Below are 24,896 nucleotides of genomic sequence, written 5' to 3'. Positions count from 1 at the left end.
CAAGCCCAGGCCTTCGTGTACCCTTGGTGGGAACAGTTTGTAGAGTGTACGGGCTTTTGGTCTGGGTCGGGTACAGTCCACACCCCTGATAAGGCTTCAGATAGCATCATAAGGCTCCGTTAGTGGCCTGGAGCCATGTGGAGAGAGGTCAGAATGGTTTCTTAAAGACAACTAGAGCTCAAGAGGGAGTCAAAAAGAAAAAGATGGCGAAACTGAGAAAGACACTGAAAGCCATCTAGGCGCCCTGCCAAGTGCTGAAGAAAGGAATGAGAGACAGCAAGTGGGGCAAAGAAGGGAGAGAGATTTAAAGGAACTAACCAATGAAGACAGAAAGATACATATAAAATAAGTTAGGAGAAATACAACAGTATGGGTTTTTTTCAATAAAGAAAAGTGTCTTTTTTCATTATCCTGTAGCTTTGCAACTTTGCTTTAAAGTAATTTAGACTGTGGAGTTAGGATTAAGCATATACATGCCACTTGATCTACAGGGTGTTACAACACAGAATCAAAAGCAAGGATTTTACCCACTTTTTATTCTTTGTTTTTCAAATGAAATTAGGTTTTTTCCTGTGTTCCTCAGACACTGCCAGGATGTGTAATAGACAAGACAGGCACCATCAGGGACTGTGGGCATGCAGTACGTGTGCTGGGTTGAATCCAGCGTGCCCATTTAAATGCCTCTGGGAAGGAAGTAACCCAAACAAAAACAAGTCTCCAAGCCCTGTACAACGCACATGGACATACCTATCTGGAAAGCATATTACTGTGCATGTGGTGCATACTTACATTTGTTTTGTGACTGTGGTCTGTATTATATAAATGTGAATCTGCTTTTTTTTGCCATCTCAGTTATAATAGGTATGAGTTATATATACAGGGAGGGGAGTGGGAAGTTCTCCCTGGGTACCTTTGGTGACTTCCACATCTCGGCGGTGGCCAGCCAGAGTGCTGTAGATCTTTCTAATCAGCTCCATATTGTTGAGCAGCGAGTTGAAGCCGTTGAAGTAGGAGAAGCTGACCTGATGAGACGTGCTACCCCCTGCAACCTGGGCAAGAAAGAAGAGGGGTACTTTAACAAGCAACCAAATAAGAAAAATAAACTTCAACACAGCCGTGCATCTGGATGTTACTGTTATGAAAATACACAGAGTAAAACATGGTAGCTAATTAGCCGCGTTCCTCTCTAGCATTTCTCCACAGGGAGAAGCAAACTTGTTTCACCCGCTACTTTTTCCATCACATGATGCGCACTCTCAGGGAGTTTAATTAACTTTCTTTATGAGATGGAGGAAGTGGTAAAAGAAAAGAAAATAGAAAAAAAAAAAGGTAACAGATTAAAAATAGATGCCGGGCTCTAGAGGACATTCCAGGCTGCCCACAACCTCTTTTACGCGAACCACGATCCCATCTTTATTAAATGAGGCTCTCAGAGGCTTAGAGGAGCAGCTCTAAATACTGTATGTTTAAAAAAAAAAAATTTGCGTTCAAGTACGACTACTGTAGGGTACTGTTGAGTTACAGGATCACTGCGACTGTGCTGGCCTGAAGGGTTAAGTGAGGAGAAAATGTTGAGCTTCTTTTCACTAGATGGCACTGTTTGCTTTACAGACGCATTCAGAGAGGTCGCCTGCTGCTCAACATGGTTGCAACAAGGGAGGGAAGCTCTGGCTTAGGTGAAACTGCTCTAACAAGGGAGACACTTTTGCATCTGTTCATATCTGTGAGTGTATAGACTTGGATCTTCCCACAGTGGAGAGAGGAGAACGGTATTTTGGTGAAAAAGAGTGAGGCGCTAATCAATTACCATGTTTGGTGAGTGAATTAAAGGTTGCCGTCTCACTGCCTGTGCTCTGCCATGATACCGCCTTTAATGTGTCTGCAGTGTTTATGAGGTTTTGTGATACATGTGTGCGTATGTGTGTGTGTACGTGTGGGAGCGCGCGTGCATGAGAGTTTACTAACAGCACACCAAGATGTCTGGTCGGTGAGGTAAACACAGCAGAGAAAATGACAGAGTCTACAAGGTGTTTATGAAATGGGGCAAGACATGGACGCAGACACAAGACGCACACGCGCACAACGAAAACACTAACACGCAGAAAGAAAAGACGAGAGGCAAAAAAAGGACAAACATCTCGGAGTTCAAAACAAACAGAGAGCCCGCACAGGCGCACACACACAAACACACACACGCGCACACAGGCAGAGATGATGGACTGTAAAGCTCCAGTCTCCATCTATCTCTATCTTCCCCATTCAGCTCTCCTGCTTGGCTTTGACACTGCCAGAGAGGTTAGACTTAATGACATGTTGGGAGGGAGAGAGAGACATACGGGGAAGGGAGGGAGAGGGGAAGGGAGAGATAGAGGGGCGGCTGAGAGAGAGGAAAGAAAAAAGGAAAGGAGGGAGGAAGAGAGAAAGAGAGCAAGGGACGGATGAGAGGTAGCAGGGGAAAAAAAGGTAAAGGGGAAGAAGAGTGAGGGATGGCCAGAAGAGGAAAAGAGAAAGCCACAGTGTTTGATTTGTGGGGCTGTGAGAAAAGAGAGAAGAAGAAAAAAAGCACAAGAAATAAGTGGTGAGATAGAAGAAAAGAATCTTGACTTTACCTCTTTTACGGAGAATACAGTAATGACAGGCTGCTTTGGCTTGCTTGCTGACTTCAGCAACCAAATCATCATATAGTGCATATGAGCTGACAATACCGTGCATGCTTGTGCATCCAAAGCGTGCATCATTGCACATTTGGAATTTATCACGACATTTAGAATGACTTATTTAAAGATATGCATACATGAATAATCTATGAATGAGAAAAAAAAATGCATCGTGGTGGATAAAAAAAGCCTAATTTTTCCAATTGGTGCTGCTATGGAACACCTGATGCATCCAACCTTTATTGTTTTAACATATCATGACTGAGATAGTTTCCAAGGGACAGCATTGACTTGCTATTTTTAACCAACCTGACTTTGTGGCTCTTGTGGACGACAGTAAAACAAATAGACGAGAAAACCACAGAGCCAAAAAAAATAAAAAAGGAAAAAAAGAAAAACCCACCGCCACGAGGCATTCCTCTACGAAGGGTGTGAGCATGTGCGGCCGAATGGTAACCATGATGTCCCTGAAGTCCAGCGCTGAGATGGAGCCGCTGTGGGCTTGGTCACGCTGGATGAAAGCCTGTCGCGCGTGTTCCAGCTGCATCTCCTGCGGAGGGGAGAGGTGAGGAGGAAGGAGGGGAGGCAAGGTGTTAGTGCGTACACTAAATTGATATTATTGTGCACATATGTGGGTCAGACACCTCTTTGAGTTGCCTTTATAAATTAAAAATCCACATAAACACTTATGCATAACGACACAGCATTTGCTTTCATGGTCCCCCACAGTGCCATCTGCCCCCCACCCCCTCCATCACTACTCTCAGTGTTTAGCCAGGCTTTAGCCTCGTCTCCTCTCCCCCAGCACAGTGGCTTGCCTACTGTGAGGCGTCGCTTGGGCTTTTCACACTCTCCCTAAATCCACATTAAACCCACTTGAGGGAGAAACATACAAACACACACACACACACACACACACACACACACACACACGCACACACACACACACACACACGCACACACACACACACACACACAAAGACACACACTGGGGCAAGACAGCTAATCGCCCAACTGCTCACTTTGTCTCTCTTCATGCACACACACACAAACGCACAATAGGTCCAGAGGGACAACAGCAGGCTGCGGTGGGGACAGATCCCACAAGGCCTTTGAAAATTAGCAGCCATTATCAGTACCTGCAACCACAAGTCTACAGAGAGAGGCTGTAAACAAACCGCTGACATCAATGCTTCCTCTATCTATCAGCAAAAGACGGGGATTTCAGGCCAATAAAAAAACAAAAAAAACAGCAAGATAAAGCTAGCTGGTGAGCGTCTGACTCACCTGCGGTGTATGAAGGCCTTCAGGTCAAAAATCATATGAAGGCAAAAAAAAGAAAAAGACAATGAGCCTGATGTATTTTTGTGCATGAGGTTTCTGACACATTACAAGACCTCAGGAAAGTGCATATGTAGGGAATGCACCGGGTTATTTTGGTGCTCAAAAAGAGGTTTTTAGTCAGAGCCAAAGGAAAAATCAACAGCCTCTTAAAATGAGTTTTTAGCTTGTTTTAATTGGAGTTTTATTTACTCATAGACAAAAGGTATTTTTGTTTTTCAAATATATTAAAAATAATACACAAAAAATCATAGATTTACTGTTAAATAACGTAGCTGAACACAGACTCGCTGGCTTTACTGTGTATGGGTTAATTACTGTCTCATCCCACCAAAACTGGTCAGTTTTCTAATAAAGCTGAACATGTTCACAGTGTCAAGATCCTAACACATGCTTTTTATTCATATTATGCATAATAACTGCTAAGAAAAAAATAAGACAGCTGATTAACCAATAATAAAAATACATGTTTCAGCTGCAGAGCTACATATATGTAAAGAAACAATCAAATTGAAGTGTCAAGTGAATTTTCTTGATATTTACTTGAATATTATAAAATTAAGAAAGATTTTTGAATTACATTTCTTAAAGTATTAGGACTGGCTAACAATATTTGTACAGCAAGAAAGTAAAAATTAAGATTTAAATAAATGAATATCAATTTTTTTTAAAGTCACGCTGGACAAAACATATGGGGGGGCGATTAAATCTTGAACATGCACGTTATTCAGCTGATTGATTCAGATGTTATTGTTGTTAAGAGAACTCTTAAAAAAAAGGTATAACCACAACACAAAAACCTATGAGACTATGACTTATTGTTGTGTTGAATTTTTGAGTGATATTTCGCTGACAGCATAACCGATCGAACTCTAAAATCGAGGCGCCCGAGAGAAACGACTGGGGAAGAGTGACATTTACACAAAGCTGAGTGGAGACCGGAGGGGAGTAAGAATAGACATTGCAACAAAAGAGCTAGATTTGCAAAAAAAAAAAAAAAAAAGAAGAAGAAGAAGAAGAGGAAGAAGAAGAAAAAAAGCAGCTAATGTAGCAGGCATGTGTCAGTATCACCTATGAGCACAGCAGGGGCTCTGGAGAGTGCATAAGTGAGTGGAAAGCAAGGAAATGAAGAGAGATTGATGCATGTAAACACTTCCAAAGTAAATAAGGTGAGATATTTTAGTGTCAGCATCCTGAGTGTCGTGACTCACTTCTCTGGTCGGTTGTGAGTAGGTCAAAACACTTTGGTAAGACATAAACTGGGAAGAGAAAAAGATTTGGGGAGGGGGAGGGGAGCCGAATATCTTCAATCAAAACAAAAACAACAAAAAAAAAAACGGGACTGAAAAAGCGTTTCGTTTTGCATGCATGACTGTGTCTCTCTTAACATCGCAGGAAACACTGATCTGTGCGTTTGTGTCCATCTGTACATGAAAGAAGAAGAAGACAAAAATTAGATCCCATTTCTCTTCAGTCCCGAGTCTGAAAAGCCACACGCCAACCACACAGAGCAACAAAACAACTGCGGTGCAGGCAATGGAGAAGTTTATAGTCTCGGCCTCCTAAAATCTTAACTTGTAACTGTGTGAGTGTTTCTGGGACGTGGTTTTTATTTGGGAGGGGAGCAAGGAAGGCAGACATAAAGCTGGGGGCTTAAGACACCCAGGGAGAGACTGTCAAGGCATTCCTAGTAGCTTTAATTGCCCTTGGACAAGAATAAAAACATATGACAACCCACCTCTGTTTCTGTTTGTTTTCAATGGCTGGGATTCCTTTTTCAAAACTTAAACAACAGAAATGAGCAGAGCGGAATTGCTCCTCTCTCATTCCCCAAGCAAGCTTCTAAACGGCACCAAAAAATGTGAGTAAAAGTTATCAAAGTTATCGGAGGAAGAAGCACAACGGTTCATTTAAACGTGTGCCAGTGATGTTAAGGGCTGCCCACTGATTCTTGGTCGAGTCAAACATATAATTGGGGCTTTTAAAAATCTGAGTAATGCCAACAATTCACTTTTTGAGTGCTTAGGAAAGAAGTGGGACATGTGGTGTCCCCTTCACGTAATTCAAGCCCTTTACTTGCCAGAATTTATAATATGAGCTACTATGTGCCACTTCTCTGGACATCGGCAATACCGCTGCCAGGGACAACAGCACGCTGACAGTGCGAGCCGAGCCTTGGCCGGCGTCCATGTGTGAGACGGGAAAAATGCATGTAATTGGTGAGAATCTCTGGCTTCCATCAAGACAGTAATTGGCCAGAGAGAGCCCTTGTGAGAAATATGCGGCGCAAACGTTTTCCCCGATAATCCCATCTTGTGAGCATCTGGCAGTGGCGTGGTTACAATGGCAGAAAAACACAATAAACACATGCATGTACGGCAGGAAGAGGTGGAGGGAATAAAGGATGAGAACATTTTTTTGGGAAGGCGGGACAAGGGTGGGTGGGAATGGATGTTAGGGAATTAGAGAAATACACAATATGATGTGCGGGTTGGTGTTCCCAACTTTGAGAACTTTTATAGTTGCACAGTGTACTTTGGGATTAAATTTAACTATCTCTCTATTAATAAGTGTGTTGTAACATAACAGCATAACAGCAAACTGAAAGTATGATGCAATTGCACAGATTTGAATTTTGGGTGAAGAAATGCTGTTTTTTATAACCGTAGCTGACAACACGCTAATAACGCAGTGAGCAAATATTGCTGGAGGCTTAATACTACAAGTTACATTTATAATAAAAAAGAAAAACATGATTAAAAACCAACATGACGCGGTAATGGGACCTCGAGGTTTAAATATGTACTGTGGATTTTTACAAGTATCAGCAGACCAGCAGAAAAGCAGTAACACAAACTTCACTTTCTTCTGTCGTTTATTAAGGCATTTATCAAAAGCTATGAAAAATGATCAAACGCAGACAGCATGAGCAGGAAACGTGCATTTCATAGTTGAGCAATGAGTGCGGCTGGCTGCGAGCCTGCTGCTGTGAGGAGCTGGAAACCACTGACTGAGTGACTGGGAGAGAACTGGGCATGCTGTCAATGCAAAGTACAGCATCTACTGGCCGCAACGCCACACAGCTGCACTCCCGCGCGCACACAGGCAAAAACAAGCATACGCAAATACGCAAACACTGAAGTAAACACGAGGCATGCGTGCTGATGCTTACACGTACAGTACAGTAGAGACAGTGTGAGATAAGGACAGATTCCGTACGTGGAACCGCAGTTATGCAGAGACACTGCTCTGCGCTTATAACAATGTCCCAATATCCATCTGCTGCTGCCCGCTGTGTTTAAGCCATCTGGTCCAAGTTAAGTGTAATATAAAAAGCTCATTCAGATACATGGTGAGTGTGGATGCAAACTTGGCACAGCTCAGGCCCTCCCTCTCTCCCACCAGCTCCACCACCTCTCCCCTGCTTAGCCCCGATTTAAGTCTAGACATCATATTGGAAAATGGCTCACACGCCACAAATACACTAGGAATATTCCAACTGTACTACACTATTTATGGAGGCCGAAATGTGTCTCTACCTGCTTCAGAATAGGCGGAATGGAGTAATGCTACGTGCACGTCAGCTAATGGAAAACAAATGCAGAAAATGTCCCAAAAGCATAACCTCAGTGTTTCATTAACGACTAATCTGGACAATGTGGAGGACTGTGCTGGAGAGGGATAGAACCAGCAAAACCCCCCAAAAACCCCTAAAAACATGTGACTGTGTGTTAGTGTGTCCAAGCATAGACAAAAAAAAATACAGTTACATGATGACAGAAGTGTAAGACAAAGTGTACATGTGCATAAATCAGTTGGTGCAGATTTATTGCCTACTCTTTGATGGAAATAAGACAGTTAGACAAAAAAGGGAAAACCCAATATAAAGAATGTGATTTCATATCAGCCAAGCAGACAAAGAGTGCAGGAGCTCGGCATGAAACCTACCAGGAGAAACTGGGTGAACTCTCCGTAGCTGAGCTGCTTGTTCCTCTTGGTGCCAAAGTGCAGCCGTATAAACTCACAGTTCCAGTTGAAGGGGATGTGCTGGTGGATGGTGGTCTGGCCAAAAACCTGCTTCACATCCTCTACAGAGGAGACAATAAATGAGATAAAACATTATTTGTAATATTATTTATTTCCTCCATTAACAAGATGCAATAAGTTGATCCTGCAGACCATTGATATTACAATAACAATGTTATTTGTCATCATTAGTATATTGTTACTTAACCTTTGCAAGTGCTCACGCCAAAGTCTAACTATATTCTGTGGATTAGGTCCATCTGTAACTATAGCAACTCCATGGAGTAGTGGTGAACAAATTCACCCCTTTGTGTATTTCTAGTGCCGGTCCCAAGCCCAAAGATCTGTGCCAAAACAAATATGTGGATCTACCCACTGTGGTGACCTCTTGGGAAATAAGGGAGAAGCTGATAGTGTCTGGGTTCATCTGTGAATATGTGTCATTTTCTAACCAGCTCATATTTTACAATCCTAAATGCTCTCATGTAAATGTAGGAGTTAAAAAATACAAAGTTTCTCACTGACACATATATTGGAGGCATTATAACAGAAAGACATGACCCTCCAAGAATCCCAAACTGAGAGCTATGGGAGACGTCTGAAACAGCAAAGATGGTAGTAGAAGTTTAATTTGCGAAAACTGCACGTTTGTGCAAATTTTTCACATCTGACTGCTGAGTGAAAACATGCAGCTTTTATGTCCTGGTGTCCACTGAAAGAAAAGTCAAGTCAATACAGAGAAATTTCAACCTAATGTGCGCTAACTATTGCATGTTCCAGATGACAATAAAGTAGTTCTTGTTCTTCTTCAAAATAACTGCCCATACAAGTTTCAGTATGGCTGCCAAGAGGCGAGACTCGCTCTAGAATAACTTTGATAACATGGAAGCACTTAAGCACAAGTGCCTTCGACTTTTAAAGAAACTTGGTAAATGAACCTTGCTCTGCTGCCCTATTGACTTCTTGTAAAACAGAGACTATTTAAACAAAATGCACCAACCAACGAGGCAAAGCAAAAGCAAACCAGCTTTTCCTCGAACCTTTAACAATTACAGATCGCACCGCACTTTTAAGGCTAATGGCCGTGCGTCGTATGAGGCCTCCATTAAATAAAAATCCATCCATGCTTTCTTCCTGTTCAGGTTTTTAGTTTGCTCTAATTAAGACCTCAAATCTGAATGCTGCAAAGTCGTGTGAGTCAAGCCTTAACAAATAGCATGTGTTTCCTGACTTCTGGTTAACATTAGTAATTATTTGATTCCCCCCCCCTCCAAAATAAATAAATAAATAACATAAAAAATGTGCAATTGTTGCTGACAAAATGCCAACGTCAATCTCGCGAACACAATTCTGCTCTGATTGAGACTTAAGTTCCCCTAAATCAGTGGTGAATGACACATGGCAGAACTTGTTTGAGCTGTGTAGGCTCTGTATTGAGAAGGAAAGGCTTTTCTTCTCACTTATGTTCCTCTGCCTGAACCCTCTAAGCCTCTGCAGCCAGTGGAGTGGAGAGACACTGAACATGAGTCCTAAATTACAGCCTTACTAAAGAAACAAAAACAAACCAATAGAGCGACCTGTTTCTTATTACCAAACAGGCTGCGCTGAAGGAGTGGAGAAAGGAAAAAGGAGGAAAGAAACTATTTTTTTTCCTTTTTTCTTTCTTTTTTTTTTTTTACAGAAAGGGAGGGAAATAGAGAGTGAGTGAGAGAGAGAGAGGGGGAGAGAAAAGAAAGGTAATATTTACTTCAGCCCAGCATTACCTTCTGAAGGAAGACAGCTTGTGTGTGTGTATGTGTATGTTTTTTTACACTTTAATGAGGCAATAAATATACAGCCTTTAATTCTTTAAAGGACAGGCCGCTCCCGAGTGTGACGTTTATATTATCAGCTTTTATAGACCTGTCAACACTCAGACCTCTTTAAGTCTTTTTTTTCCCTCCCCACCTTTCTTCTTCTTCTTCTATTTTTTTGTCTTTCTGGCGGAGCTACAACTGCATTTATACGCTATGTTACGTTGCAGTTTTTATGAAGTCGACTTTCCAGCAAATTATGCATTTATATTTTTTACGTGCTACAAATTCTGAGCAATGCGTCGCCCTTGTACTTAACACAAAACTGCTCGGGTTATTATCGAATAATAATAAAAATAAAAATAAAAATGGCCTGACAGAAAAATGAAATGAAATTTGGAAAAAAACCCAGAAATCGGACTATAGACATTTATTACACGGGGAAAACAAACAGGGCTTTAATGCGGCACGAGCTGCAGTTATGAATGCTTTTAATGGGTAATAAAAGAAAGGAGTTCTTATTTCTGTGCCTGGCTTGGTGAGGCTGTTTAATCAAATGAGTGGCATGAATAGTGAAAAAGAGAGCAGGAGTAAAAAAAAAAAAAAAAAAAATCTGCAATGTGTCACAATAAAGCAACTTTGACAAGCCTATAATCTCAGCCACCAGTTATTTGCTTTTCTTGGTGAAAACGGTCGCCCGATGCAAGTGGCAGACGCTGCAGCCAGTGTTTATGCGTTGCACGACGTGTGTTATGTTTTTCGTACAATTTTCCACTCGTACGCAAGTCTCATAACTCGCAAGCTTTGGGATATTCATTAACCTTTGGGAGACGCAGAAAAACAGCAGACCTTTTAATTGCCACCAAGACAACGTCACTCTAATTGATCCTTTTAAATATGAAAATTTACATATGTGCATATATAATCACCCGCAATGATCTTGCACCCTGTCGACAGCAACAATTAAAATGAAATTCACTTACTCTTCCCCTGTTTGCGAGTGAGATGTGTGCACTGCATTTCAAATCAAGCCTAATGTGCCAACACCTCACACACCTACAGAAGGCTGGCATTAGACTTGTTTAAATCAATTAGGCAAATGTGAAATGAGCAACGAGTACAAATGTCTTCCCTTTTCACCTACGAGCTTCCAGGCATCACAGTAATGGTGCCAATCATGCACACACACACACACACACACACGCACACACACACGGCCACCCACCCCCTCCTCCATCTTCATCTGCATCCCGTAGTTGCCGTCAAACCTCTCCAACGCCGACCCTAACCTCATCTCTGCAGATAAGCTACCAGACCACGTACTGTATTTTTGTTTGTGGATGCAGCTCTAACAGAACAGACAAGCTGAGGTCAGACCCCCGCCCCCCACCCAACCCTCCACTCCCCGGACCCAACCCTCCACTCCCCGCACCTCCACATAAACAAAAGAGGACTGCACGAAAACTTCTTCAGGGGCACATTTAAGAGGAGCGCGCTGCCTGAATAAGTCTTTGGTAAATGTCAGAGAATGAGGTGCAGTGTTCAGACCTGAACTTTGTCTCACTTTACATAATAACATTATTGCTACGATTCAACAAACCGTCACTTCTATTAAGACGGCGTCCTGATTAGTTTTGTGAGCTGGTATCATTTGCAACCTGATACGAACGCACAACCTGAGGAAACTGCAACATTAGAAAGAGTAGAAAAGGTTTTCCCAGTGTTTTTTTCTTTTGTCCCTCCAGATTGTGTTTTACTTGAACTAAGAACACGTGTCGATCAAATGACTTACCTGATAATATTCAACAAAGACAACGATGCTTTTCTCATGTTTGAAACAATGATAAACAAAGACAAAGAAATAGGCCTGCGGTACATATGATAAAAATATCAATACCATAACAGGAACAGTTTAAAATGAGCCTAAAATACACGTCTGTACCAGAAGTGATGATGACTTTCTGAGCTTTTTAGCTCAGAGCACTGAATCAGTATACACTTTTAAAGTTTATCACAATATCTACTACATGCATCAGAATCAGGATCAGAATTATGTTTAATTAAAAAAAAAACCAGTGGTACAGAAATTGATTGTCTGGCATTTACATCAGATTTGCACAGTAGATAAATCTGTGCAAACTTAACTACAGCTGAAGGTTAACTTGTAAATCAGAGGCAGACTTACTTACCAAAAGTGGTAATCCCATTGCCCGTTTTATCAAACAGCAGGAAGGCAACCATGAAAAGTGAGTCTGGGGCACACAGCACCGATTCAAATGCTACAAACTCCTGAAAGGAGATCAAGCTAGGAGAGAGAAGGACAGAGAGAAAGAGGATAAGTAGGTCTGTAACAGACGGTTAAATGCTGTCATTTGAGCTGATTCATTACTGTGGTACGTTGTGTTTCAGGTTCCCTGTATAAATACTTCATCGGCTACGCATGTGATCATTGAGTCTTTGATATTCAATTAGCCATGTAATACATAATAAAGACTTAAGTGTAAATTACACTAATGAAATGAAATATTAAATAAAATAATTAAAAAAAACAAGTGATTTTAACACAGCATTAAACTGTAGACACCGTCATAATTACTGCCACACAGTGGCAAACCAGCACACTTGGACAACCTATCAATCTGCGCAACACGTAATTCAAGCAGCCTTTTATCCTTTTAGTCTGTTATTCCATATGTAATGTCATAAAATCATCGAGTGTGACAGGAAGAAAATAAAACATTTTTAAAAGCTCAGTGTGTGTTCCCGGTCTGCGCTGGCAGCTAGCACTGAGAGGGCCAACTTTACACCACACAAAAAAGGCTTAAAATAGGAAGTTTCACATGCAGAGTGTGCCATTTTAAACAAGCAGACAGGTGTGGAGGGGCTTGGGAGCCAGTTAAGGACATAATTCAATTCAATATAAATTTAATATAAGATGAGGCCATTATGTGAAAGCCAACAGGAGCCATGGCGAAAAACGAGAAAATGAAGGGTGAACTTTGTTGCCACAACACTATGAAACGAGCTGAAAGTCTAGTTTTCCCATTACAGTACTTCATCTCTTTGTCACTGTTTTCCTAGAAGCCTCAATAGAGGAAAAAAATAAACATAAAAACACTGCCAATGTGTGAGCCCACTGAGAGCCCCCTCAGGAAAGTCCCACTGTGGAGAACTGGACCACGCAGTCTAGCCTTTATATAGGCCCTGGTTCACAGTTGCCCTAAGTCCATTATGAATTTCACAAATGGATCTGATAATTACAGGAAGGGTCAGCGTTAATGAGCAGTCCCCGAGCATCCATCTATTAAACCCATTTCAATTTCCGAGGGGGAGTGTGGCAAGGAAGGAGGGGGGGCAGTGATTGCATTTTCCTTGTTGTTGTAATTAATTATGTTACTGATGAAATTTAGAGGTGTTTGTTTGGCCTCAGAGTTTAGGTTTCAGGCTTGTGTGCATTTATATATACAGAAAGTATAGGTTTATAACCAGAAAAAGACCGGAGGAGGAGGCATCGACAGAAAGTACTGCTTTAGGAACTTATTCTTAAACATGAATCCCAGAGATCTTTCATAAAGCAGCGCTTAGATAAAAGCTTTATAGTCTTTTGAATGCAGTCTTCAAAACTACTTTTTCTCCCTTCCAACATTTGTGAAAAACCCAACGAGGCAAAGCGGCAGCGACAAAAGACGCAGATTAATACCTGCTTTCAATAAAAACCCAGAAATACATTTCGAAAGATAGCATCGATACATTTCGAGAAAGGCATTGTGTGTGTGCTGGAAAGGGAGCCGCTCAAGAACAAAGGGAAGTGTGGAGAGGGGATAAAAGTGAGCGCACGGCTTCTCCTCAGTGGCAACTGAAATCAGCTGTCATTGTTTCAAAGGCAAGGCTAATTGTTTTATTAACTAAGCAGGTAGTTCTTAAGAGCAGGTCCCCGCTGATGGCAAGTAGGTGGGAGGGGGCACAAAAGCTCACTGCAGAGTCCGTGGATCTACTGTTAAAAATAAGGCTAATACCCTCGCCGCTCACACTGCTGGAATACTCGCAAACTTTCCAACACCTCGCCGATCCTGTGCGACACGTGCACAGCACACTCGCAGGTTAATAAAAGGAGTTTAAGCAAGCACAGCCCGCGGCCCTCAAAGACTCACAGAGAACTGCTGTTTTGAGATGGAAGCAAGGGAAAATGTCAGCTATGTGTTTTTGGAGTTTTTTTCACACGCATCAATTTGCATGCACGCTGGTCGTCCCGTCTGTGTTTTCCCAGACATGGATAATCAGGATATTAGTGTAACCGAGAGGGCCGTTGATCAAGAAAGGGATTGGACCACGAGGGTGGGGGGGGTGGGGAGGGGTCCAGACAAGATCCAGGGGGCATCTCCGTAAAGCGCACTGAAAAACATTCCACATGCTCATAAGCATTTACACACAACTCTGCAGCCGGGGATGAAGCTTATGATGGTTGATTAGCAAGCGCCATGACGGCTGCAAAATGATTACCATGAGGGGAAAAAAAAGGGGGGGAGGGTTGCATCGTTTTTTGCTATGCAGACTCAAACCCTGACGAGACCGCTCAATAATCAAATCAACCAACAGTATCTACCAACCATCAACTGCTATGGCATGTGTCCAGGGCTGCCCCATCCATGTTCGCAGGCTGGGATGAACTTCGGAAGACGGGACTAATGTGATACTCCTCATTTGCTTACTTTACTCCACAGGATTTGTTAAATCCTTTAAACAGCAATATTTATGGGATGTATTACATGACAAAGGCTCGCATGTGTTTCTATGGATGACAGCTGAATGACACTTTTGTCATGATGCCAATTCAATGCAGTTTAAACTGTCTCCGATATGCCTGTCTGAAATTACAACTATATTCCATATATATATTTTTATCTCATCTTCATCACCCAGCTTTTACCTCTGTCTCCTCTCAGCAGGCATTTAAATACACAAAAAAAATATACAAAAAAAAAAAAAAAGCAGGCTTGGAAATACTGTTTACAAGTAACATAAATGCATGGTGTTGCTGTGGCCCGGCTGATAGAAAGACAGCTCTCCTTCGTTGATAGTAGTGGGGGAGAGGGGCCTAGAGGGGCTTCAATAATCCCCTGTCCCTGGCATCTTGGCACTGTTACTGACAGCCTTCCACCCACCTAGAGAACACTTGCACACAGACACACCCCAAAAGCCCCACATACACACACGCAGGTGAGCGGTATGTGTTCGGCTTCTAGGAGTGGACACCCACCAGTCCGAGTCCAGAATGCTCGCAGCCTCTGGCAGACTGCTATTTTCCCAGCACGCTCCCTTAACAAAGTTTTTTCTTTTCTTTTTTTTCAAACCTCCAAGAGTCTATGGGTGGAAGTGTTTTTTTTCACACTTGAACAGATGCTTCTATCAAAATATCAGGGGGAAGAAGGAATGGATAGAAAGGTAGGGAGTCGGAAAGAGGCGAATGAAATAGAGGGAGCTCGGAGTGCATTGTAGTATGTGAGTGCAAAGAGAGAGTGATGATCAGATAGGAGGAATGTGAGAAAAGTCAAACAAGAAAAAGAGAGGACATAAATAAGTTGACTGAAAGAAGAAAATCTTTAAACCGTCTTCTAGGCCTGTGTGTCAGGTCCCTGGAAATTGAGGCATCTCCACCCTCCAAAGCCCTGTTTCTGTTTCGCTCTCTCTTGATCTATCTATCCATCTGTCTCTCTGTCTCACTGGGACGGCGAGAATAAGAGGGAGAAAAGTGATTTCCACATAACAGATTGTTAGGACTGTCACTATATCCCCTGATTTACACAGTCACAGAGGGGGAGACAGACAAATGTATTTTCACTGTTTACATTGCCCCCCCCCACATTCCACAAACATTGAGCCACTCAGATACACACTCACACACACATTGGCGTCTAAGTAAAATTTCTCTCGCACAACACAAAAGTAAGCGAGCGTGCCACCTCCCATCCGACCCCCTGCTAAATCTATTATCCCCACACTCATCTTGCTGAAATGGAGTCCTACCTGGCAAAAACAGCAGCAGGCGCACTAGCTGCAAATACGCTGCACCTCATATACCGACCGAAACGTATTGTTCACGAGCGTATTTGCATGAGATCGGGCATGCTGGATGAAAATCCAGCCGCTAAAGTGGTTTGTTTTGTCTTGCTTCTTGTTCTTTTCAGGAGCTTTGCACGGCTGAGTGCTTAAAAAGAAAAAAAACAAAAAAAAAACAAAAAAAACGACGCAATTCTGTTTTCATGCTACAAGCGACGGCCCCGAGGCTGTCGCATCTCTACTTATTGTGTTTCTTCTGTGTTTGTGAGGTCTGCAGAATAATTATCTGGTCTCTTTTGCCTCATCAACTCGTTTGTCTGTTAAAGTTCAGGAAGAAAATAACACATCACAATGCATAGGCCTGTACAGCGACTATACGAAAAGAAAGTGAATCGCATCTAAACTAAGTCTAAACAATATTTGGAAGAAAAAAAAAGATTTTTTTCTTTTAAAAATGACTCTTTTTCCTGTTTTGCCCCCATATCATTTCCATTCTCTTCCACAAAACCAAAATGAGGTTTAGATACAAAGCCTGGGCCATGGGTTCCTAATAGATTTACCCTGATGCCACGGCCACCATTTATCCTGCTCCAAAGCCGCACAATGCAACTGAGTGCTCCTGAATAGCATGGGCAATTACAGTGCATGTGTGATTTTTTTTCTCTCTCTGTGTATGTGTGTGCGTGTGTGTGTGTGTGTGTGTGTGTGTGTGTGTGTGTGAGAGCATGCACGTTGCTCTCTCTTTTTCCAATTCCAAAAACCCCCACTACTCACATCTCACTGTCCTCTGTGCGTGCAGACACACACACACACACACACACACACACACACACACCTTAAAGCAGATGTAATAACATGAAACTACGCAGCCATGTGCACTTTGCTCTTTGTAGAAGCCCAGGTGGTTACCATGGCAATGTGGGCCTTTTTAAAAAAAATCTTTTTTGACTTACCCTAACATTTTATTACCCATCATTATGTATCATTAAATACATACATATTAATGTAAAAAACAGGGGTGATGGGGATGGGAGGGGGGAGGCGTAAGTGTGAAATTAGAGGTGTATCTACAAAAAAGCCAACAACTGAAAGGGGCCTTGGTGGTTTTGATGTCTCATTGCTATATAATTCATGTATGAACGTCCCCCTGTGCATTTCTTACACCAAAGGATTAAGTCATAGGTTTGTTTATAAAATGCAAAGTAACACTAGGAGGCTAGTCACACAAGATCAAAGGGATACATAATCCATGTACTAATAGCTTTAATAAGAGTCTATCATGAGCTTACCTCCTAGTAGGTGGCTTAATATTAATAAGGCTGAATACATTTGTGGTTCAAATAGGAAGTGCAGCCCGAAATCAAATGCACATATTTTCCTGCAGCCTGAAGGGCAATTCATCTATCTAGTCTGTTTAGTTGTGGGATTAAATATAATGGACCTAAATGGCACTTGAAAAATAAACGAATAAATCAAATAAAATCATTAAAAACATTCAGCAGCAATGTCTCTTCTCGCGAAATACTAACCAGGTTGATCAAAACAAATGCAAAACTTTGCTGCAAGCAAGAACTATTTTCTTTCTCCAGTCTTGATCCAGCAACCAAAAGAAGCGTGCATCTAGCCGATGTCTGATTTAGGCTTCCGTGTTGAATCTATGCAACACCTACAACACAGCCTACGCAAGTGGTCAACGCCGTTGCCAACACACTATTTCGTGAGTTTCTCACTTCAGTTTCATCCATTCTCTTCCAGCCAGTTCAAAACATGGCAGTAAGAGGAGCTGGAAATGCACAGGAGGAATCAATGATACCAAGCAGGCCTACCAGAGTCGCTGAGGGCTGCATTAGCATGACGTGTAGCTACATTTCTAAGGTTGTGCATGTAGGGCTTTAGAAAAGTTTGTGATCATGATGTACCTATGGCATAAACTTAACACAGAGGTATTAATCCACTGTTATTTTACAGAGTGATATTGATGACATGTTGTAGTTAAGCAGAATAAAAGTAGTTCTTCCATGCTTTGAGCACCACGAGGAAAGTGATATTTAGTTCCATTATATTCAAGAGAAAACAGACTTCCTATCGCTGCTATCATCAAAACTAGCTACCCCAAAAAGAGTCTAGAGTGAGGGTGTCAAACATAAGGTCCAGAAGCCAGAATAAGCCTGGCAAAGACTCCAATCTGGCCCACTAGATAGATTTGGCAAATAAGGAGGGCATACATTTTGGACTTTTATTTGTATTTTAATAGGCTTTGCTGCTTCTCCTATTAATAAAAACCTCCCCTTATCCAATTAAATGACAGAAAAGTTTGTGTTTTCTGACAATCTACTCTTTTTCTACAATGGGTCTACAGTAAAATAAACAATATCACATTTTCTATGAATTAACATAAAATATGAAAACTAAGAAATACTGTTGAAATTACATCTTTTTCTTATATTAAAACATCTCAGTCAAATGTGTAGTTAAACTTCTGGTGACCTCTAAGATCAAAGTGGGGTGTAAGTGGCCCACCATGTAATCTCTGGTTTAGAGCCCTTAGGCAAGATAAAAATATCCACATTTCTGAAATATTTTTGCACACATGCACTTTTGCATTGTGGACTTATATTTTCATTTCCCTTACATCGATCAGGTCACGTATGACACACCGCTACACTTTCAATAGAAGTACCCTCCAAGAATTGTCTACAAAACCCTACATATGTGAAATTTTCATTGCTTAAAAGATAAATGATACACTGACCCATCTTTCTTCTGGTCCACCACTCCAGCCAGCAGATTTGTGGCCTCATTGGTCAGCAGAATGTCCGTGTGAGCATGGAGGAAACGGCTCACGAAGTCCTGCGCCGACATGAAGTACTCCTCATTCTTCTTGACGCTGGCATACTGTAAAACAGAACATTTTTTATAAAAGATAAAAACGCAAGGACACAAGGCTGAGCTTTAGAAATTCATAAAAAAAGCAAGAAACCTAAATCGAAAGATGGGAGAAAACCTTCTTTGATACTAGGCAAACTCAAAACAGAGAGAACAAAACATATAAGTCAAATCCCACCTTTTCAAAAATGGCTTTCAACTCAGTGGGGTCGGCCCTCCTAGGCAGAACTGCCTGCAAAATGATGAGAGAATGTTTTGTGAATAGCCATACCAAACCTATATCATCATCTGAGCCGGTCCTGGTGAGTCACATTGTAGAACAATGTTTTTTGTTGGGTTTTTTTTTGGGGGGGGGGCTACTGGCTTGTAAACAAAGCTTTGTCTGTCTGCAACCACCTCTTACACACTGGAATGCTTTTAATCACATACCTGTGATTACATATTGTACAGTCAAGGTTTCCTTAGTAGCTTTTTATGTTATTTTTATTGTTTCAGACAATATTTCTTAGGGCAAGGATGTCAAACTCATTTTACATGGTGGGCCACTTTGATCTTAAGTGGGCCGGATTAGTGAAACTCCCCTTTCACTCAGTGTAAAGAAGTTTAACTACACATTTAGCTGTGAAGTCTTAATATAAGAAAAATACTTCATTTCAACAGTATTTCTTAGTTTTTCTAGGGGATAAAGAAATACTGCTGTAAGAAATGAAAGAAATGTGTCAGCGTGACTTAAATTGTAACAACTGAATTTGTAGAATTACAGAAGAATGAAAAGAGATATAAAGAAATATCCGACTGTTTTTTAGTGTAGACCATAGACCGTAAAAGAAAAAAAAAATCTACAGTAGATCATAAAAAACAGGCAATTTTCTGCCATTTAATTCTATATCTATTAGTTATGTACGGTGGTGTAGTATGAATATCCATAGGGAAGGTTTTCATCAGTAAGAGAAGCAACAAAACTTAATAAAATACAAATAAAAGTCCAAAATCTGTGCCTTTCTTCTGATTTGCCAAAGCTGTCTAGTGGGCCGGATTGGAGTCTTTGCCGGGCTGATTCTGGCCTCTGGACCTTATGTTTGACACCCCTGTTTAAAGGAAATACATTATATATGTTGTCTGTGGGTTTCTACATTTAGTTATAGCCTCTGGAAAAAGTTTGTGAAACCTTTCGAAGAAACGTCAGTACCTCCCGTCTCAGATGAGAGCTACAAACAGCTGTAGGTGATGATGATGGTGTCAAAAAACATGTTGTAGCATGATGCTATCCAAGGTTACCGGTGACTACAACCGGCTTTTTACTAAGTAAGGTGGAGAAGAGGCCCGGGAGGAACAAGGTGGAGTTAGAAAAAGAAAAGAAAAAAAGAGAGGAGTGGAGGAAGCAGTAGCATCATTGCTGCATTTTACATCACTGTGGAAACACCACTTCATTCAGCTTATAATAAAAAATGCTGCTAGCCAAATATTCACTAACTAGCTAACCGGGACCAGTAAAGTCTCAATGTCATTACCGTGTGGTCAGTGTTAAACTCTAGCACATCCTATTAGCAGGCTAACCGGCAGTTAGCGAGCCCTCCTCCGGGCAAACGTCATGACAGGCGGAGGGCTTCGGGCCGCACACCCCCCTGCACCGGGCACACATCACCGACAAGGCGACAGCTCCTGCCAGCAACACGGGGAGGGGGTGACGTGGGGGAAACTCAGCAGCTGCTTACCTTTGTTGCCATGCTAAAGCGAGCTCACTGTCAGATAGTCCTGTTCACTTCCTCCTGCGTGACGACGTTCCCATGGAGATTACGCGCCGGTGCAGTGCCAAAGGAAGGTGAAAGAGGATCAGCCGCGCACGTGGTGCGGGCCGTGAAAGGTCGTTTAAAAAAAAAAAAAAGTTATTTATTTTATTTTTTATTTTATGCATCTACAGAGCGAAAGTTCTCTTGTTGGTACTCTGTCTTGTATTAATCTATTACACACTCCCAAGATGCATAGGATGCATAAGGCATAGGATGGAGCACAAGGCCCTGATAATATGTGCATCTACTTTGGATACTTAAGAAGTCTAAATATTTGTTTTGCCACTTTGCAAAGAAGACATACACTATAAAATCAGTTTAGGCTCTGTCCCAGACACTAAGGTGTCACACGCTAAGCTCATTTTAAAGTTACAACTCAAAATAATCATCCATTCCTTTATAATCCTTATCCAATAAAACTTAACACACTTATTTTGACATTTCGGCTCATATACAAACATGCATACGTACACTCGCTATCAGAATTTGTTTACCACCAGCATAGCTGTATGTAAAGAAATTGTCACATCATCATAGGTATATTGTGATGATTTCTTGTCATTTTGCTGTATTATTTGATTCACTGGTCATAGACTAAGCCCCCAAACTAACTGAAGACAACTAACAAAACACATTGGAAAACTTGGAAAACTGCTCTAACGATGTGATATATACTGTAAAACATTTTTCCATCAACAATTTTTCTTTTTTTTTAAACAATATCCACACTGAGCTTTAATATGAAACATAATCATGTTTGTGTGGGCTTATTCTTACATGCGTCGACTACCTATTGTACTGAGCAACAGAGATCTGTAGACATCAGTGTGAAAGCCTCAGTTCCTTCCTCCAGCCTTTTCTTTCCTTGCAGCAAATGGTTCCTATACTTTATATCCAGCTTTTCCAGCCCATCTGTGTCTTGTGCCAGGAGGGAAAAGGTACAGAGAGAATTTCATGACTACAAAAGCAAAGGTTAACATTACTCACAGCATAAAAACAATTTAAAAGGGAGCAAAAGGGCTCTAATGGCCCGACAGTCTTCAAAGAAAATGTATTTTGCGCTCAAAATAATTCATAGCTTTTTGCTGGTGGCTTTTCAGCTTCCCGGAGACCCAGCATGAACCACTGTATTTTTCCCAGCAGGCTCTCTGCTCCTCGCAAAATGGCCTTCACCAGGGCATACCTTGCATCCCCTCCAAATATTGACAGCACCGGGTCCATCGCTTATTGGAAAAATGGCTGTAAGTAATGTTTTATCAGCCGATGCAATCTCCACACCTGTATTTTCTCCTGTCATATGACAATATTTGACAAGATTAATGATTTGATCCAGTGACTTATTTCCCATCACTGTCAGTCTGCTGCAAACAACTCGCTTGCTTGTGGCATTTAGTGAAAAAAGCATGTAGTAGCATTTTCATTTGTATTATTCATGAACTGCAAAGTTTGTATGAGGTGTGCAAACTAGTGTGTAGCAGCTTAGACATGAAACTCGTGATTTTTTTAACAAGGTAATTCCTTTAAAAAGAAAATCCCACTGGGCGAAATTACTTTGCTTGTCAAGCCTTGTAGAAATGAAACCAACAATGATTGTGCCAACCACCAAAAAAGCAAGCAGGTTAAAAATAAACCTTGCAACCTTTGAACTTCCACGGCTTGAGGGGCCTCCTGCCCACGTCCCCGAGGACCCACGTGTCCTGACAGCTTGAGCGATGAGTGGCGGACGGCTGTCTCAATCCGCCTCCTCCTATTTTTAACCCACACTAAACACAGAGCTTCGAAAATAGGCTCGAGCTCTAAACAAATGATTAATAGGGCACTTAGGGTCTCCCCACTGACCCATGTGTCCCTATTAACAGCCAATAACACAGGCCCTTTGGGGTCAAAAGGTTTAAAGACTTTCTAATAAAAGTAACAGAGACATGGGGATGTGTTTTGGAGGAGAAAAAGTTTTGTCTCAGTTTGAAATGCTGACAAGTTAATAATCCCTTCTCAAATGGCCCCACCGCAGTAAAATGGCCAGTTTGTTCTTACTTTTTATTGCTATCATCTGTCAGTCACTCACATCTTTTTTTCTGCCTCTTCTTAAGTGGACTGAAAGAGCTAAAACAGCTTTACAGTAATGTTCTTGCTGGGGCTTTATTCTCCTTCCCCACTCTTTCTTTTCTTTTTTGGATGAATGTGAATTCTTATTGTAGTTTTAGGAAGGAAATGCCTAATGGATTCCCAAAGACGTATTCATGACATGGTAATGAGATTCAAATTTGTAAGACGTTTTTACCTGAAAAAAAAAAGGAGTGTGGTTGTGGCAGTGGCTTTGTCCTGTTTTCCACAGCTAAAGAATGCAATTTTTCTGTCACTCTCTCTATTCCTAATGCCATTTTGAAATGTATGTGATGAAGATACAAAACCAAAGAGAGCTTAAAAGTGGAAACATCATAGTAACGCACTGATGTGTCGCTTGTCATAACTGGGTTTCCTAGGGTTGATGTAGAGCACGGGTCAGTGGTAAGTTATACCCTGAAAATGTAATGCTTCAAATTGTTATCATTGTACTCGTATATTTTTATCAGTAATGAAAATATACGAGCAGAAGAAGAATGTAAGAAATGTTTCTGGCAGCTAGATGTTCCAGCGTGAAAGAGATATTTTACAGGATTTTACAACCTCAGAAAATTATTTCTTCATGTAAAAAATATCAGAGTACTCTGCTGTATAATATGGTTAGCTTTTGGTTGCCATCGTATTTTTATTGTTTTTTTTTTACTACTGTAGTTTATTTCCAAATTAATTAGGTTATTTGCTCTAATTACTTTAAAATGGATTCAAATGCTGTACCTCTGTATCTGTAAAAACACAATTCCCTATGCTGAACACAAGCTGAGTCTAAATCTGGATGTCCTAACCCATTTTTTCTGGATTCAGTTTCTTGTCTTTCTTTAACTGTGACCGGATATCGGCTCTTATAAGTAAATAAGTTTATTTATATAGTGCTTTTCAGGAACTAAGGTTACAAAGTGTTTTATAATCCAAAATAAGATAAAGCAATTAAAACTTAACATAAGGAAGAATTCAAAGGTGGATCTGAAGCTTTTTCCACTCCTTGTACTCCACTGTGGCAGGAATGGTGCTGTAGTCAACATTTTCAGCTACATCAGCTGTGGCCAGGTGTAATTAATTGCCACAGGCGTTTGGTCATGGTGGCCGGTTGCTAACTAAACCGGCTGTGTTATGTGTTTCCACTATGGTAAACACATCACAGAACCACAGCAATCCGTTTAAATAAAACATGTCTGAAATAACCAACACAATTCAGCTAAATTAACTATTTAAAACACTGAAATTTCCACAAGTCTTTGCCCTTGCCTGCACTGAATATTTTACATAATCTGTAAAATCTCCTTGGAATGCAATACATTTTTACAGAAAAGTTTCATTTCTGTACAATTACTGTTATTCGGTACTGAATGAGATTTAATACAGCATTGTTTTGTGTGACTTAACTGAAAATGAGTACACTGTAATCTTTTTTCTACATAATTGTATAAGATTTTCTGCTATGTCGGGGCAGTTTGTTATACACTGTACAGCTAATTCATCCAATATCAGTGAACTGAAAATATTTCATACCATAAAAAAAGGGTTGAAAATTAGCCATAGGTTAATGTTGCTAAATCTGAATCAGTTCTTTCTTAATAGTAATAGAGGAGAAGAAAAGTGTTGGTACAATGAACTAATGCTAATGTAATGTGCTAATGTTGTTTATGTGTTGCATTTGCAATAATAACAAAAACATTTGGTGGCATTTTACTTCTTTATTTTTCTTTTGTTAAACTTCCATCCATTATTTTATTCTACTTATTACCTCATTGTACTGACATGTGCGTTTTAGTTTAAAACATATTAGTAAGTCACAACATTACCTCACCACCAGAGAAGATCCTGAATACATCCAGAGATGTAACAGAGATGTTATCTATAGTATTTTCATATGATTTGTTGAGTAATTTTTTTTCATTCATTGAAGAAGGTATAAAAGGTATAAAGGTAAAAGAGTACCACTGTTACTCATTAGTACAAAGGTAGAACAAGTCTCTGATACTGCAAAGTGAAAATGTTGTTAATATAAAGGCTGGATGGAAGATGTCGGAAAGTCAAACAGGAAATATGGTTTTGTCTGTCTGTCTGTTTGTTTTTTAATGAGTTACTATGTCGATGAGGGACAGAAAGAAGAGCCCTTCAGGCTCATGTTGTAACACACCAAACCACTTTTTAAATGTACATGTGTTTTTATTTTAATTTTTTAATTTTGGCAAATTCATGTTGGCAAAATCTAATTGCATATT

At 40.8% G+C, this 24,896-nt stretch overlaps 1 protein-coding gene across 1 annotated transcript in view; it reads right to left on the bottom strand.

Annotated features, from left to right (window-relative positions):
* LOC116319468 (calcium-binding mitochondrial carrier protein Aralar2) overlaps positions 1–20,575 on the bottom strand; it is a 51,663-nt gene extending 31,088 nt beyond the window's left edge. The window contains exons 1-7 of the mRNA XM_031738810.2: positions 20,476–20,575; positions 18,939–18,992; positions 18,627–18,769; positions 12,007–12,122; positions 7,947–8,086; positions 3,061–3,207; positions 911–1,049 (exon numbers count right to left, since the gene is read on the bottom strand). Coding sequence (XP_031594670.1) covers positions 911–1,049; positions 3,061–3,207; positions 7,947–8,086; positions 12,007–12,122; positions 18,627–18,769; positions 18,939–18,992; positions 20,476–20,487 — 751 coding nt within the window. The 5' untranslated portion in view covers positions 20,488–20,575. The remainder of the gene's footprint in view (positions 1–910; positions 1,050–3,060; positions 3,208–7,946; positions 8,087–12,006; positions 12,123–18,626; positions 18,770–18,938; positions 18,993–20,475) is intronic.
* Between the last annotated feature and the right edge of the window lie 4,321 nt (positions 20,576–24,896).

This window comes from Oreochromis aureus, linkage group 22 (genome assembly GCF_013358895.1).
Source record: "Oreochromis aureus strain Israel breed Guangdong linkage group 22, ZZ_aureus, whole genome shotgun sequence".
Taxonomy (NCBI): Eukaryota; Metazoa; Chordata; class Actinopteri; order Cichliformes; family Cichlidae; genus Oreochromis; species Oreochromis aureus.
Note: the sequence above shows the minus strand (reverse complement) of the source record. Positions and strands in the feature narration are given on the sequence as shown.